The sequence below is a fragment of the Melopsittacus undulatus genome, chromosome 2 (genome assembly GCF_012275295.1).
Source record: "Melopsittacus undulatus isolate bMelUnd1 chromosome 2, bMelUnd1.mat.Z, whole genome shotgun sequence".
NCBI classification, from domain to species: Eukaryota; Metazoa; Chordata; class Aves; order Psittaciformes; family Psittaculidae; genus Melopsittacus; species Melopsittacus undulatus.
The window spans coordinates 15,188,952-15,205,116 of record NC_047528.1 but is presented as its reverse complement, the minus strand read 5'-3'; the positions used below and the strand labels follow the sequence as shown (position 1 = coordinate 15,205,116).

Below are 16,165 nucleotides of genomic sequence, written 5' to 3'. Positions count from 1 at the left end.
CATCACTTTTGCAGTTTTAACCTTTTAAGTTCACTGCAGCTACATAAACATTTTGAGAAGCTTTCAAATTCTTCTAGCTTCAGCTTAGGCATCTGTAACATTATTATGAAGTTTATTATGAAATGCAATGAAAATATGTAAACCATTCTGGTACTCTTATATGAGCAATATCATGTACATAAAATACCATAATATACCTGATTTAAGATGAACAGGTGTTTTAGAGACTACTAGTGTACTAGGCGTTGTTTCTTCCTGTTAATTTAAAGTCAGTGGGTTTTGAATGTGTAATAGAACAAAATGGGTAATAGAAGCTTGCTTGCTCCCTGGTGCCACCAGCCTCATAGAACTGGCCTTCAGCATGCTGTTCTTTTGAAGTCCCACCATAGAGGGCTTCTGAACCTTCCTCTTTTCTTGCTCTGAGCAGGCTATAATACTGATTTCTCCTTAACCTCTCTGGCTGTGTGTGGACTTGCTGTCATGTAAGTGTGTTGCACTGCAGTATGAAGTTAGGGGACAGCCGGGGCACCCATCTTTTTTGGGGAGCTCAGAAGTATTTTTGAGTTAAGTTAAAAGAATAAAGCCCAGCCAAACAAACAAAACCCGCAAAAGATTCCTTGGATTTTCCCTGCAGATCTGCTGTATCACCACCCAAGAGCTCCAGGATATTTTAAGACTTCCCATTACTTTAAGCATTCATTTTTCTGCAGCCTTGTGGAGGATTTACATTTTTCATCTTTAGTGAGATGTGCAAATGAAGTCAACAGACACACAGGCTCCAGAAGAGTTGTTCTTTTCTTCATAAGCATACAGACCTGCAGAAAGCACTAAAATATCTGTGTGTGTTCCCCTGCTTTAGGCAATCCATCACTTAAGAATCCTCTAAAGAGTATAGGACTTCTGCTTCTGTACATAATTTCTTCCTCAGGGATACCATGCTTGTCTCTATTTCTTTCCCTCTTTCTCTTTTGTCTCTCTCCTTCGACTTTTGTCTTACCTGAAGAGCACGCATTTGTTTAAAGTACCTCTCCATTTCCCTCAATCTGCCTGGGAGACCTAGAGCCTATTTCCAACTTGCAGGTCCTGGGAGTGCTTCCCAAGTCCTCAGTTATGTGTGAATGAACCTTGGCTATATCTTGATTTTGTATTTGAACAGGACCATGAAGGGGATCCTCCTCTGGGGCTTCCCGCTGCATATTGAGGAGCAAGCCCAGACATAGCAGCTGAATGGGAACACACACCTCCCCCATGCTATGTTTTGTAAAACCCACCATTAATACTTAAATCCTTTGTTTTCTTGGGTCAAGTTTTGTATGTTCTAAATTTTAGTATCTCTAAGGGACTGGAGAAAATTGATCTTACTTTCCATCCGCCTAATCTATTTCCATCTAAACAGTCCAGTACTGTGTCAGATCTAGCACAACTGTGGCAGCATATGGCTGTCCTTCATATACCTGAGCATGCCAAGATGCAACATTTTTTTTCATTCATTCAAATAGCATTCATGACTGCACTTTAATTTCTTATGTGAGATAAATAAATATGGAGGATACTTAGAAAAGTTAAGAGAAATTAGACAATGTATGAATTTCAAGACAGATATATTAAAACTTATGTAACCTTGAGGAAGATGCTCTTCAGTAGTTCTTTTAATAGTGGGTATACCTACATCAAATTAAGACCAATCTTACACCTGGAGAAGGGCAGTCACATTAAACTCAAACGTGTCTTTAAGTTATGCATATTTGTTTTAAGATTTACCTATTTTGTTAAACAGTTCTTTACTTGGTTTTGCAACTACCTCACATAAGGAAGAATGCCAGTCAGGACATTTTCTGTTCATCAGCTGTATTTGGTGTGATTTTTCCAATTTCATATTTCCTTGCAGCACAGAGAAATCGTTTATGCACTGTGACTTTTGACTAGAAACAAACCTGATTTGACATCATGTGAACTGTAAGTCTTATAACATGCCTCTATTATAATTAGTAAAAAGCCCTTTTAAAATACTAGATAATAATTTACGCAGCAAGTACCATTTGTCTCTTTTCATTTCATAAAGGAAAAATCATTGACATTATTACAGCATACATGTGTCCTCCGTGTACTGGATACTCAAAGGTTTGTGCTTCAGACTAAGTAGTTGCTACAGGAAGAGTTTGAACACAGGTCTTCCTGCAAAATTCTCCTGAATTTGCCAGCATATAACATCATTAAAATCACTAAAAATAAAATGCCCTGAGGCCTAGTGAGAGCAATTGCTGCATAATTAGGCTCTTGGGAAAGGGGCTGAGGTTTATAGTAAGACATTCCTTCTGAAAAAAAAGCTTTACCAGATAAACAGATTTCTGAACTTCATAGGTGGACACTTGGAATCCATTCCTGCTCAAAAGGGAGGGATTTTCCATACATTGGACTATTTCCAAAAGCAGAATGTAGTGTCATAAAAGTATTGCAGAGTTGCCTTGAAACTCAGGCTTACTATTTCACTGCTTAGGAGTTAATTTTGAAAAACTGAGACGCAGAAGCTAAGATAATCAAATAGTGAGGCAGAAATGGAAGGAGATTTTTTGATTCATTTGGAGACAGTCTTATTCTCAAATAATATCTGTAAAACTTTTAAAACCTTTAAAAACCATGAGGTTTTTTTTAGGTATTGCAGGGATTTTTGGAATCTGTGATTAATATTATATCCAAGTAGAATTAATTTCAGGGAAAAATGTAAATAATTTAATCTGACAGATGTTGTTAAGCTTTAAAGTGTTGCACAATTCAACTATTTCAAAGGTTTTCTGCCAAATCTGTGCAGTGGAAAAACATATAGAATACTTCAAAATGCAAACAGAACTAAGCTTCAATTTCTACTCATACAACGTAACCCCCCCCCCCCAAAAAAAAAAAACAAACCAAAAACCAGATGTTTATTAATTTGAAAAAACTCAGTATTTGCTCTTTGTTACAGAGATAAATGTAGATCTTGAAGCTACCTCAGGATCAAGTATACTTAGGCTGTGCTCAGAGGAGGCTTTTCTGAACTGTACCTACTGCCTCCAGAGAAATGACACACACACTTCATCTCTCAGTGGAATAACTTACCTAGTTTCTATCCAGCATGTTTCTTTGACATTTCTCTCCTTAGAATGTGTGTTTTAGGTTATGTGACTTGTTCAAGTCTTTCTAACATAAGCTGCCCAAAATAGTTCACGTCTGCCCTCCCTCCTCTTAGTGATTAATAACATCTCTGACCTGCATGCCAAAATATGCATGCCAAGATACAGGATTTTTTGAGCTAAACAGAATCCTCCTGTTGAGCTGACAAGCAGTATCTTAGCACTAGCAGTCAACACACTCGTTCAATCTTTTTTATTCATATAGGGTTACTTAATGTGACCATGCACATGCACTCTGTACTGAACTTCCAAAATCACAGGGTCTGCCATGCATAAGAAGGTAACAGCTCACTTGGAGTCTTCTGTGAGTTTCACAAACTAAACCTTCCCAGTCTGTGGCTTCCAGTTCCAGTGCATTCCCATCCTGAATCCTGGCTTCATTCTGGGATGAGACTTAAGAAACCACCTCCTTAAATATTCATATGCTCCATGGAAATGCAACCTAGGTGTACAAGAAGCTAAAATATGCTTTCTAGGTCCAGGTTTCCAGGTTGACTAGTATGGATGGCACTTGTTCCAAGAGACAGCCAGGGACATACCCTGACTTTGTTGCTTAAGAAACTATTTCCAGGTCTTCAAAGCAAAATTAATAAGCTAGAAGTCATTGATTTTCTTGATAATGTAATCATAAGAATCACTTAAACTTCATGTTCTCCAATAAATGCTGTTCTGAGACTGGATTAATCTCTAAGAGTGGAAAGGAAACTGTCATATGGAGTGTGGAAAGGCTCATCTGTCCATCTAAAAATCCATTTTCCAGAAGGACTGTTTGATTTCCCAGAACTTGCACTGTCCTACTTCTAAAATTTACCTGCCTCAGTGAACTTCCATATTCAGTCTGCCTTATGTCTCTTCACATGGTCTTGTTCATTCTTTCTCTCCTTCTGTTCTGGGACAGAGGTGAAACAATGCTATTTATAACATAGAAGTAGTCATCTAGACTGTTCTCACAGTCAGCAGAGGTAAGTATGGTTTTATAGGGTAAGTGTGAATCATTTTTAGTCTGAGATACATCTTTTCCTGAAGGAGATGCTTGGCATAGGTCAGATGACTGCTAGAGTTCATTTCATTTCATTTCATGGATTATGGAAAGAATTGAGAGTGAATAATTCATATTCGGATTACAATATTAGAGATGTCTCTGGTTAGGTGAGCTGAATCTCACCCATGTAGTCTACATCTTATTAACTTGCAGCCTATATGGTTGAAATATTTCTTCTTTCCTTTCCTGTGCCATCTAGTTCTTGCATGCTTTAGTTTTAGTTATTTAATCACATTACATAGTTTTATGCCATGTTATGTTTTTTAATGCAGAGTGCATTTCGATTGAGTAAAATAGTTTCACTGCATTTTAATTTCTCTCATAAAATCAGCATCAATCCAAGTTATTTCTTTCCTATTTTCATTGCTTTTTGTTATATTTGCACTAGAATAACTCCCATCATCACAGAACGTGAATATTGTGCTGTTTCTCAGTAGGGTTCCTTAGAATACTTTACTGATTAATTCAAAGCTTGACTTTCCATGACTTCTGCAAATAGGTATGATTGTGGTCCAAAAAACTATTTATTACTCCCTTCCATTGAAACAATCAATAGCATGCAGGATTGACTGTAAGACACAATGGAGTATTCAAGGGTCCTTAACATTACTGCTGATTCTATTCACTTTTAGCTAAGAAGAGAAATATTAACAGCATTTCATCAACCAAGGAAACTGAGGTGGTAATTTTACTGATGATCACTGGAGAACAATAAAGAAAGGCTGACATTCTGGCAGATACTAATCTGCTGGATGATCACCAGGGAAACTGTAGTGTTGCAGCCCCAAACAATGCAACTCTGTGACTCAATTGAGCAGTAAAGTTGTCTATAATAAAATACAAAGAAAAAATATGTCAGTAAAGCTAATAGGTATATTGGGAGTCAGGGTGTAGCAAATAGTTAAAGTTTGGATTACAGCAGAAACTGCCATAGCTAGTGCATTATAAGGGTCTGTGTTTGACTGTATTGAGCATGGATACTTGAAGAAGCACAAAAAGCCCCATGAGCCACTTATGAAATGTCAGGTACATGTGGCAGACTTTGTTCCAGCATTGTCATTTTGAGATTTATGCCCTAAAATACAAGGATTATGTTCTTTATCACTGTATTTGCTGAAGCATCTATTAAAATCCTTGCTGTCTGCAGAAATGTTTGATTATTCTTTAAAAACTGGGAAAGTTCTTTTTATCTGAGTGAGACCTTATGGTCAATAAGTTTCACAGGCTTCCCTCTTTCCTAACCCATAAGGATTATGGACTAAGAGCCCACCTTGTTGTCTCAAAGACCTCTTACAGTCACTGGAACTGCTCTTAGATTCCCCTGAAGCCGTTTCTGCTTGTCCAGAGGCTGAACAAGCCCAGCTCCCCCAGCCTCTTATCACAGAGCAGGTGCTTCAGCTCCCACCATCCTTATGGTCCTCCATAGAGCTGGATCCAGTTTATCAATCTCTGTTATATCCTGTTGAATTTCTTAGGTTTCCAGCTGGCCAATTTATCCTGTCTGTTTATGTCCCTTAGGATGGCAAACAGACTGTCCCACCCAGTATGGTACCAACTGAGTGCTTGATCAGAATGCAAATAATGTTATTATCAGGAAAAGAAACATAGATTTTGTTAGAAAAGGGAGACATACTTACTCAGTTGAATTCTAGATAGTTTTCTTGCATACTGTATTTTGAAAGGTGCTAACCAATCAGTACAGATTGGATGCACCTAGAACAGTGTTTGTATTTGAGGAGGAAAGGGGAAACATGCATTGGCAACAGGTGAAAGGAGAGGCAGGTATTTTAAAGATGGAGAATAATGCTCTTTGTGGAGAAAAAACCCACACCCAAAGCAGAAAAATAGTTTTCTCAGTGGGAAAAGTTAAGTAAGGAAGAAGACCACTGAAGCGTGATAGCTAAGCTCTTTTCCCTACTGCTTATTTCTATTTTTTTATCAGTCTCAAGCGTTTCAAGAGGAAACTTGTATCATTGCAACTGCTGTTTGTTATTATTTCAGTTCTATAAAATTAAATTTTATAGACTATCTCCCAGAACTAGCAGAGTTTCAGGCTATTGGCAGATTCCTCAGAATTGATAAGAATAATAAGTAATAAGCTTGTCTTCAGCTAAATATAGCATATACACTTCGTATACTGGGGCTGTGAACAGGGTGTGGAGCATAAAGAAACAGTTTAATACTCCAAGTTTTCCTTCCAGCTTCAAATTACAATGATTATTAACCAGTACTTGCTTCAGCAGAAATAAATATTTCTGGTGATTAGAATAACAGAAGCATTTGAGACCACAAGCAGGATTTGATGCATGTCGAAAATCAACTGAATTTGAAGAAATATCTGTTACTCTATAAAAAGAAGGGTAAGGAATCAAGATATGGCTGAAGAATAGCTGGGTTTAGTTATGTGAAGTCTGTATGTGTGATATAGGTAATCTATAAGTGCTAATAGAATAAACCAAATAAACTTTGGACAGCATAATGTCTTTCCTCATACATGTACCACTGAAAGGTTTTCTTTTCTAAAGGAAAAGCATCCTTGAGCAAAGGATGGTTATGCAATACTTATGTATTTACTTTCCAAAGTAATCCTGTATTCACTTGTATAACATCAAGGTACACAGGACTGTCCTGTAGTTCTTCAGAATTGCACTGTAATTTTTTTTCCTGTCTTTTGTGAGTCAAAAAACAAAGAAAAATCTGGCCTTCAAATACATATATATTTATATATATATCAGGCAGGTGCTGAAGGATGAATGACCCTTGAATGGATTTGGCTTGAGAGGGGCTCCATTAGCCATTAATTTTATCTCAATGGGACAGCCAAGTCAAACTAAAATCACTAGTGCAACCTGCATTAAGGGCTCTTATTTATGCATGGCAATATTCTAATGGTATTTATTTCTATAGTGCAGACAACATAATTTTTTATTTCCGATTTATTTATTTTACAGAAAAAGCATTTAACAGTCCATAGAGATAGTGGCATGGAGTATTTTAGGGTGAATAGTTACTAAATATTATAATCTTTAGGAGTAAGATAGTAAACACCTATGCACTGCCATGAGAATTCTGGAGATCGGAACAAGAGTACACAAGTAATCTTCAGAGGAAGGGGAAAGATCTACAAGGGACATACTGCTAAGGGTGGATTTTCTCCCTGAAGGGAGACATAAATTTTTTGAACTTTTAAACCCTTTGGAGTCCTTTTTTACGTATTTAGTTTTGATCATAAGCAAAGAAACCTTCTTGAGATAAATATAATTTAACCCATTAAAAAAGGAACAACTCATCAAATAAACACATTTATGGCTCTTACGTGGAAAAAAAAAGAAAAATAAAGTAATAGTAATGAGTATTCTACTGTAACAGTTATAACACAAATTACGTATCAGGCTTTTACAGGAAACCTGCTGGCAGAGACAGGGCTAAAACTAGAGCCAGTTCTCCCTCCAGCTACTTCTTTCAGTGGATGTAATGTTTCTTATTGCTGTAGGATTTCAGATTAGAATTGCCACAAGAGTGACCCCCATGGTTACATTTTTTTATGTTTATTTCTAAGTTGCGCTTTGAAAAAGTTGCTAGGAAGATTCCTGAGACTTCTAAGATTCCTGAACATTTTCGACAAAAATCTTTACATTTGACATTGCGGGTTTCACTTTCAAAATGGTGTTTCCCCATGTGTGTGCAACCCTGAGAAATGAAGTGTGATACTTCAGTTCCTTCATTACTTCTAGAGGTTCATATTCATAATGACTGATGCATATTCATGCATTCACAAGCAAGAGTAAAGAAGCAGTGATGCTATTTTGATACACCACATTTTCTCTTTGAAACTGTCACTGAGTCAACCCCCTGACTTTGTACCCGGGGAGCATCATTGGGCTACAACTTCCAGTTTCTCAGTTAAGTAACATAGCACAACACGAAGTTTAGCTACTGGTAATTAGAAGACACCTGTTGGAGCTGCCCAGGGGAAAGTTTATTAACCTCTGTTTTCTAAACACATTGGAAATGGAGAAATTGCATTCTGACTACCAGATTAATCTGAAAATCATATTCCACCTAAAATTGGTATAAAATAAGAATGTGTCTATAATACAATAACTTTAGATTTAAAATTCTGTAATAAGTACTGTTCATGTCTAAAAGAGATTTATAGTATCTACTGAGGATGAACAGAAGTTGGGTATGTAGAAAATGGCTTCCCAAAAGTAGAAGATATTTTTGTTTGCTTCCTGCTGCAAGTCTTCAACATTGCCACTTTACAGTACTCAGCAGCATCAGGATGTCTACCAAGAAGCTTTTTCTGATTTATAGAGTACACACAACTACTTCAATTGATTATGAATCTTAATATTTGATTTGTTGAGGGCCTGACTGAAAATCTTTTGGGCATTTCCAATGGCTTTACCTGGGCTTATAGAAGGCTTTAGAGAAAGCCTTTCTATAGCAGTGTAAGTAGCTGCAGTGTTTCCTGACTTGTTTGTTAATGAAGAATGAAACTTACAGCCTACGTTTTTCAATAGATTATTCTAATTTTGAAACCTATGTTCATCCTCACTTCTGTTCAACAGTGCATGTATTAATTCCCAGTTAATGAAAGCTCCAGTGAACCTGGACATGGTAAATCAACAAAAGGAGATGAAAAGTAGGTAAGAATATGTCAGGCTATCAGTGAGTGGCTAGAAAAATTAAGAGCAGTAAGAAATGATAATTTAACTAGAACAAAAAAGTACTAAATCTTAATAAAGTTAAAACTGTTGATCATATACAAAAATGGATGAAATATTCAAAGCAATATATATTTTTAAAAAGAAGCAGGATATTTTCCAGCCTCAGTGCAAAATGCATTTTCCTGCATATGTATCTAGGAAGGATATAAAAATCAAATATATTACTAATAATGCACTATAATAGTCACATTGCAATGTCAAACTCTCAAAATTTAGTTTGTCACATGGTAGAGATTTCCTCTGGAGTTTCATTACTGCCTATCATCATCTTGAAGAGCATCAAACAAATCCGACTGCTGCTGTTTTTAACCACCTTGGTTAGTGTGTTCTTTTTCTCTTAATTCTGTTGACATTTACTTGAATATTTATGGAGTAAATTGCTCTCTGGTGTGCAGAGGGATTCCAAGATCTACCCAGAAGGCAGCTGGGTGTGAGCTATCAGCAATGATCTGTTTTTCTGGTCCAATTCTTGCTCCTAAGCCAAGAGATGAGAAATACCCTTCTTCTGCATGCACATCTGACTCACTGACAGGCCCATCCTGAAATTCTAAAGTGCAATGAAAATCTGTATTGCTCTCATTGCTGTTTCTATTTTAATGTCCTAATATAACCTCATAAAGTACAACAAGGCCAAGTGCAAGGTCCTGCACCCCAGTCAGTGTAATCCCCAAATTAATATAGATTTGGGTATGAATGGGTTAAGAGTAGCCCTGCAAAGAAGGACTTGTGGATATTGATAGACATGAGCTGGCAGTGTGCACTTGTAGCCCAGAAAGCCAACCATATTTTGGACTGCATAAAAAGAAATATGGCCAGCTGGTTAAGGGAGGTGATTCTCCCCCTGTACTCTGGAGCCCCACTTGGAATGATGCTTCCAGCTCTTGGGTCTGAAGTACACGAAAGACATGGACCTGATAGAGTAGGTCCAGAGGAGAGTCACGGCATTGATCAGCAGGATGGAGCACCTCTCTTATGAAGGAATGCTTAGGGTTGGGATTGTTAAACATGGAGAAGGCTCCAGGAAGAACTTATTGTGGCCTTCCTATACATAAAGTGGGTTTATAAGAAGAGTGAAGAAAGAGACCCCAAAAAGTAGTTGTGGAAAAAATTGGAAAATTTGTCAAATCTAATTTTAAAGGAGGACTGAGGCAAAGTTAAAGTTTGGTAGATACTCAGCATGGAAATTTCAGCTTAAATGCTTAGTTGGAAAAAATCTTAGTAATGACGGAAAACAGGGCCACAGAATAATAAATCATTAGACAGCCGTATCAGTTGTCTTCACATCCAGTTTCAGCTACTAGGCTGGTCTCAACAATACTAACCATTCCCCTGGTTTCCAATATTACTGTCAGAGGAACTTCATAGGGACAATCACTTTAAGGTCATGAGGCAGCTTAGGTCCAATTTTTCTGGCAGTACACAGATACGTACAATGAAACTTGAATCATGCTACTTATTCAGTGCATGCAATTTAGCCGTTAAATTAGTTTACACAGCTATGGAAATTTCCAAATGGGAATAAGCTAAGAAAATAAGTTGTTTCGCATGAGCATTTCAGGAACATGATATGCTCTCAGATCTGTACTTGCTTACAGTGGTGTAATACAGCTATCTCTAGTGGAAAAGTTATTCTGAAATTAAATTATTCAACATTTGTATTTAATTTTTGTATTTCACATCATAGATTCAGCTCTTTTTGTACTAACTGCTTTATTTCTATTCAAACTGGCTATATTTGTCTGCAATTTTTAAGAATGACAATGGATTTCTAGTACTCTTCCTTCTGATTTAGGGATATGTTTAGCACCTATTTCTTAGTCATCCAGAGTGTCTTTTTAACTTCTGATACTTTTCTCACTATGTTTGTGTATTTTCTTCCCTAGTTCTACATTTTTCACCAGCCATTGCAATATACTTGCACATCCACTTGTCTTTGGAAAGACAACCTCCTAAACCGCAGGGAGTTGGCAACTCTACTTCTTGTGGACAGAGATACTGAGATATGGCATGTATAAAACAGGAGGCAGGCAGCAGTATTGATTGCTCCTATATGTTTTTTCTATATACAAGTACTATGAGGAGCTTCCAAAAGTGATGAGGGAGTGCTAACAGCTGTCTCAGCTCTCAGCTCATGAGAAACCCTCAGCTTCTTATATATATTCTCCTGCACAGTCAGCAGGAAAGGATAAGGTGCCAAACTTGGCAATGGACTTGTAGCAGGTTCTGTAGGTTTGATGATGTGAAATATTTGCTCATACTGCTGCTCTAGATTCATGCTCTGGGTACATTTACCTGTAATGCTTAGTTTTTGAGATACTATTTGCAGTTCTGGAAATTAATCTGAGAAAAACTCTCTCTACTAATATAAGTAAAATTGTTGCAGAAAGAAGAAGAAGCTCTATTTATTCCCTGAACAGCTCCCTCCTCAGTGCAAGCTTTCTTCTCACTCAAGTCTTTGCTGAAGCCTTTACTGTCATTCCTATAGTGTTGTGGGCAGGGTGAAAGCCAGATTAGTTGCACGTTAAACCCGAATGAATCTGTGAGTCTGCTTGGGCATGTGTTAACGGACTGTGTGCAGAGCATGTTGCAACTGTGTGGGCAAGCAGAGTGCAAAACAATGCTGATAATAAAGCTGCAGAACTTGAGGGCTTCAGTATTTCTCAGACTGCCTTTAACCAGATCCAGTGGGCTTCTGTAATTTCTTTTGCTTTCACTTGGTCCTGAGGGACAGCTTTCTTCAAAGGAAATAAAGGATAAGAGAGAGATAAGGCCTGTCTGAAAAGACCAGAGGGATCATACTGCTGAACTTGATGCCTGAATGTAGGAAATTCAGTGAGGTAGCCTGCGTAGTAGAGAGAGGTCACAATTCTTATTTGAAAATAACAGAGACAGGTACAGTCAAAAGTATGTAGCAGTAGCATCTATTTATTTGAAAATTATCCTTATACCAGGAAAAGCTACCTGCTAATGAGAAGTTATAGACTCTTCACTGGTTTTTATGGTGATATTTTGCTTTTTCTAATTCTCTTCCTGATATAATTTTCAAGCAGAGCAAATAATAATTATAAATTATAATCATGTGGTGCTATTCTTACTCAACAGCAAAATCAGCCAGGATGGTGTCAAAGCTGTAAGTAGTTTCTCATTTAGGAAAATAGAGTTTTCTGTATTACTGCTATGGGAAAATGTTGTCATCTCTCAGCTGATGGCATACCCTGTTCTAGATGTAATGATCTTTGGTTATGTGTGATGAATGGTGATGAACCACTATGCAATCACATGTCAGGTTTTAACTACACCTGTTTGCAAACTCAGGTAATTATACTCCGTTGTCTAATTGCTTATTTTATGGATGTTTTGCTCACACATTTTAAGCAATGATATTTGATTGCAGGTAAGTAATGATAGGGTTTTCTTCTCATTATCATACTTGAACATTTGATTTGTCTGATTGCTGCAGGTGGAAACAATAGGTGATGCGTACTGTGTTGCAGCAGGGCTCCACAAGAAAAGCCTTAGTCACGCTAAAGCCATTGCCCTCATGGCACTGAAGATGATGGAGCTTTCAGAAGAGGTTCTTACTCCAGATGGGAGCCCTATTAAGGTAACAGCTTTGCTCTTTATTCTTAGGTAGTCAGAGGTACATAGACCTGATTAATTCTGTCATGTTCTGTCAGTTGAAATTTGTTTACTGCTGGGAGAATTTAAATTGTATCAATATATCACAGTCTTTTTTTATGGACATATATTTCACTGGTGCCCATCAGCAACCACATAAGATATGCCTTACTTTAGTAAGCACAGTAGACCACACAGGCTAGCTGTCACTTTGTCAAATGTGTTGAATGCCTGTTTGTGGCTGGAGGGTATTAAATGTACTCCTGATGCTCTTCCTCCAACTCAGTTTAGTGGGAGAAGAAAATTCACATGATCCATGACTGCCTCATGCTACAAGCCAAAATACAGTATGCAATGACAATAGGGAAATTCAGTTTGGAAGTAGTCTCCTGATCTGAACTTCAGTACTGAGGTAGGGGCACTCACAGAGTTTTGTGGCTCTAAGGGAGAACATGCCTCTTTTCTGAATAGTTATTGACTTGTATAAAAGAACAATGTGTAGACGAGGTGCTTTTTCTCAGTTGTAATGTGCTTCCTTCCCATGCTACTCCAATTCCTTCTCCTAGTCTAGTATAGGAGATAGCAGGAAGTGGAAAACAGCATGTCCATTTGTACCACCATTTTAAAGTTCCAATGGTGTTCTGCTTTTATTAATCTTATATCAACTTTGCAGCCTCTAGTATTTAAAATTGGTAATGTTTAGGTTGGAGATGGAGATTCAGCATGGAAGAAAAACCATGGGGAAATATATATGCCTTTCTTTTTCAAGGGTTAGTTTACACATTGTTTTAATTAAGTGTACTCACTCTTATTTGTGGTTAAATTGTTTTTCCCTTTTGTTTTAAAAGAAAATGTGGGTATTATGTAGAACAATTATTCAACACTGTCTAAAGCCTGTAACAAAAGCCATATGAGCATGGATGAGAAGGCTGGACAGATTTCCCATGGGATGATTTACACCATAGTTGAAATGCACTTTGTAAACTATTCCTCATGTTTGTTAAAAAATGAGGATGCTGCTGATTTTGTTTTTTCTTTTTCCCAAATACTGAAAGACCATTTTGAAGGTTTAAAACTTGACAGAAAGAAGGTAAAATTTTTAAATATGTATTCAGGTATGTTGCTATGATGCTCCTTGAACAATCAGATTCTACATTCCAACTCTTTCTATTAGTTAGGTCATATCTTGAACTATATTCCTTGAACTCTTTATGTATGGTGAATTAAGAAATATTTAATCCAAATGAATTGTTCTGCCAGGAAGGGAAAATGTGGATGCAAGGCAACCATGCTAGAAATTCCATATTCAAATGCAAATATATTGATTTCTGGATTAAATATATTTTTTTTTTTATACATCAATGCTGCTAATGATTTTTTTTTTTTTACTGTCAACATAAAATACTTACTTGCTTATTGAAAAATGTCCACATATTCAAAAGAATAACTTACTGAAAAATGTCTGGGACTATGGATCTTGAAGAAACTTTTTTTAAAGCCTCATGTGGACTTTCATCAAACACAGAATAAGCATTAAAAGACAAATGTCTGAAGATACAGAAGGCATATTTTTTCAAGCTTGTATTAATTTAATCCTATTAAAATAGATCTTCTAGATTGCTTGATGATTTCTCTATTTTTTCAGTGTCTAGCTGATTAATACATTCAAGCTACACTGTCGCATTCTGTGAGAGCTGTCTTCCAGGTCTTCTCCATCTTTTCACTTTCTTTTGAGTAATTGCTGCAAATATATGGAAATTTTGAAGGTGTATGGTTTACTCTGAGAGTCACAGTTTGTGACTGTTTTCATTACCAACTGTAAACTTTTCAGAAATTTTCTCCTGATTTCAGTGGCTGCATAAGAAACCCTATAAAAAAAGACTATAAGGATAGTGCAAAGGAAAAATGCTTGCAGAGAATAAAATGCTAGGAATAATCAAATATTTTCAAAAGTACTAATAAATTCCTTTTAGAATTTAGAAGAAAAAGAGTCGGTTCATCATACTTAAGCTGAAAGTAGAGGTACTGAGAAGCTCCTCAGTGGGTGTTAGTTGTTCTGTCTTCAGTTTTAGGTGCTATAGGTTTCAGGACAAGGGATAGTGATATTGTAGACTGTTGTTGCTTTTGTACCTAGACCAGTGAATTGTGTTTAAAAGCTTGTCTTTCACAGCAGCATCTTGAATTAGATTTAAAATCTGTTAAGTCTAATATTCCTCTCACATGTATGTCTGCCCAGTAAAACAATTGGAATAAGGAATTTTTGGAGAAATCTGCTTCATTTTGTCCTAGTTTAAGTGTCTACCCTAGGATGAGATGAATCACGCCCTAAAAATGTGTTTTCTCGGTTGTCTGTAAGGCAAGTTTATGGAATTAGCCTAAATGTGGATGTCTACAGTGTAAGCTTCTACACTTTGTCAGATGAGTCCTCCTACAAATGGCAAAGAATGCATAGCTTTTCTTAGTGGTTATGTCAATGATCGTCACAGTTCAAAACATATGCATTTTTTCTAAATTGAGGTGGCATGACTTTACCTCAGATTTCAGTGATCCCTATTTTTGTTAGCTGCCAGTTTTTCCCTTAAAAAAATGTGAAGATGCCCCTTGTGCCATAGATTCACATTAACAAATATTTGGTGTGTATACGAATGTTGCAAAGCTGTGTCAGTTAAGCTTGGTGTTCAAGTGTTTGGGCAATGCTCTTAGAAACATGATTTAACTTTTGAGTTGCCTTATATAAAGTCAGGAGTTGGACTTGGTTCTGTAAATTACCTGAAGTTTAAGGAACCCCTGTATATGTATAACAGTTACTATGGACTCAGCTCATAACCAATAGTGAGAAACTTACTGTGCAACACATTTTATAATTAAACCTTACCATTAAAATACTTAAATATTCATTAACATTAGACACAAAATGCACAGTGTAGACTATAAGACATTTATAAGTGGCCTGACTTCTAAACAGTCAATGAAATTGTACAATAATGTGGTTACTTTGGGCTGGTCCTGTTGATATGGATGGCAAAACAAGCACAGTATTTTGACTGTATTTTGACCTTAATGCTTATCTGTGATTCATGTTAAACAAGTCATATTTCCTGAGTCCTTGCTGAATGGGTTGAATATAGAATGCTGACAAAGCTTTTGTTTTGTTGTACTGAAAGCCCTACATCAGTATTTGAATATTTGAAAAGAAGTTGAAATCAGAGGGCAATTTTCCTTATGTCCAAGCTTTGATATCTTTGACAGCATTCATGAGCTTCTGTGACTAAATTCTGACTTTATTTTTCAGGATAGTCTAGTAGCTATTTTTACTTCAGTAAATCTGAGGCAACTTTTCAAATCATGATTCCTGAAAATAAGGGACTTTCTGATCTCAGGACTGAAAAAGTGGGCTCTGTTTTCTACTCATTCTCTCCCTGATAAGCCCTGATTAAATATGAAGAAATTATTATCAGCCATTTTATATAATACATGACACCACAATTATTTGTAGTTGGATTTCTGTTATTAGGCTGATAGCTACAGCACAGTTATTCTGTTTCTGATTGTGTTTTCTAGCATGAAGCAAACATGCTAAATTCTCCTTAGTGTATGCAGGT

At 36.7% G+C, this 16,165-nt stretch overlaps 1 protein-coding gene across 1 annotated transcript in view; it reads left to right on the top strand.

Annotated features, from left to right (window-relative positions):
• Nucleotides 1-16,165, top strand: part of GUCY1A2 (guanylate cyclase 1 soluble subunit alpha 2) — a 145,281-nt gene that overhangs the window by 88,207 nt on the left and 40,909 nt on the right. Inside the window, exon 6 of the mRNA XM_034074446.1 lies at nt 12,406-12,549. Coding sequence (XP_033930337.1) covers nt 12,406-12,549 — 144 coding nt within the window. The remainder of the gene's footprint in view (nt 1-12,405; nt 12,550-16,165) is intronic.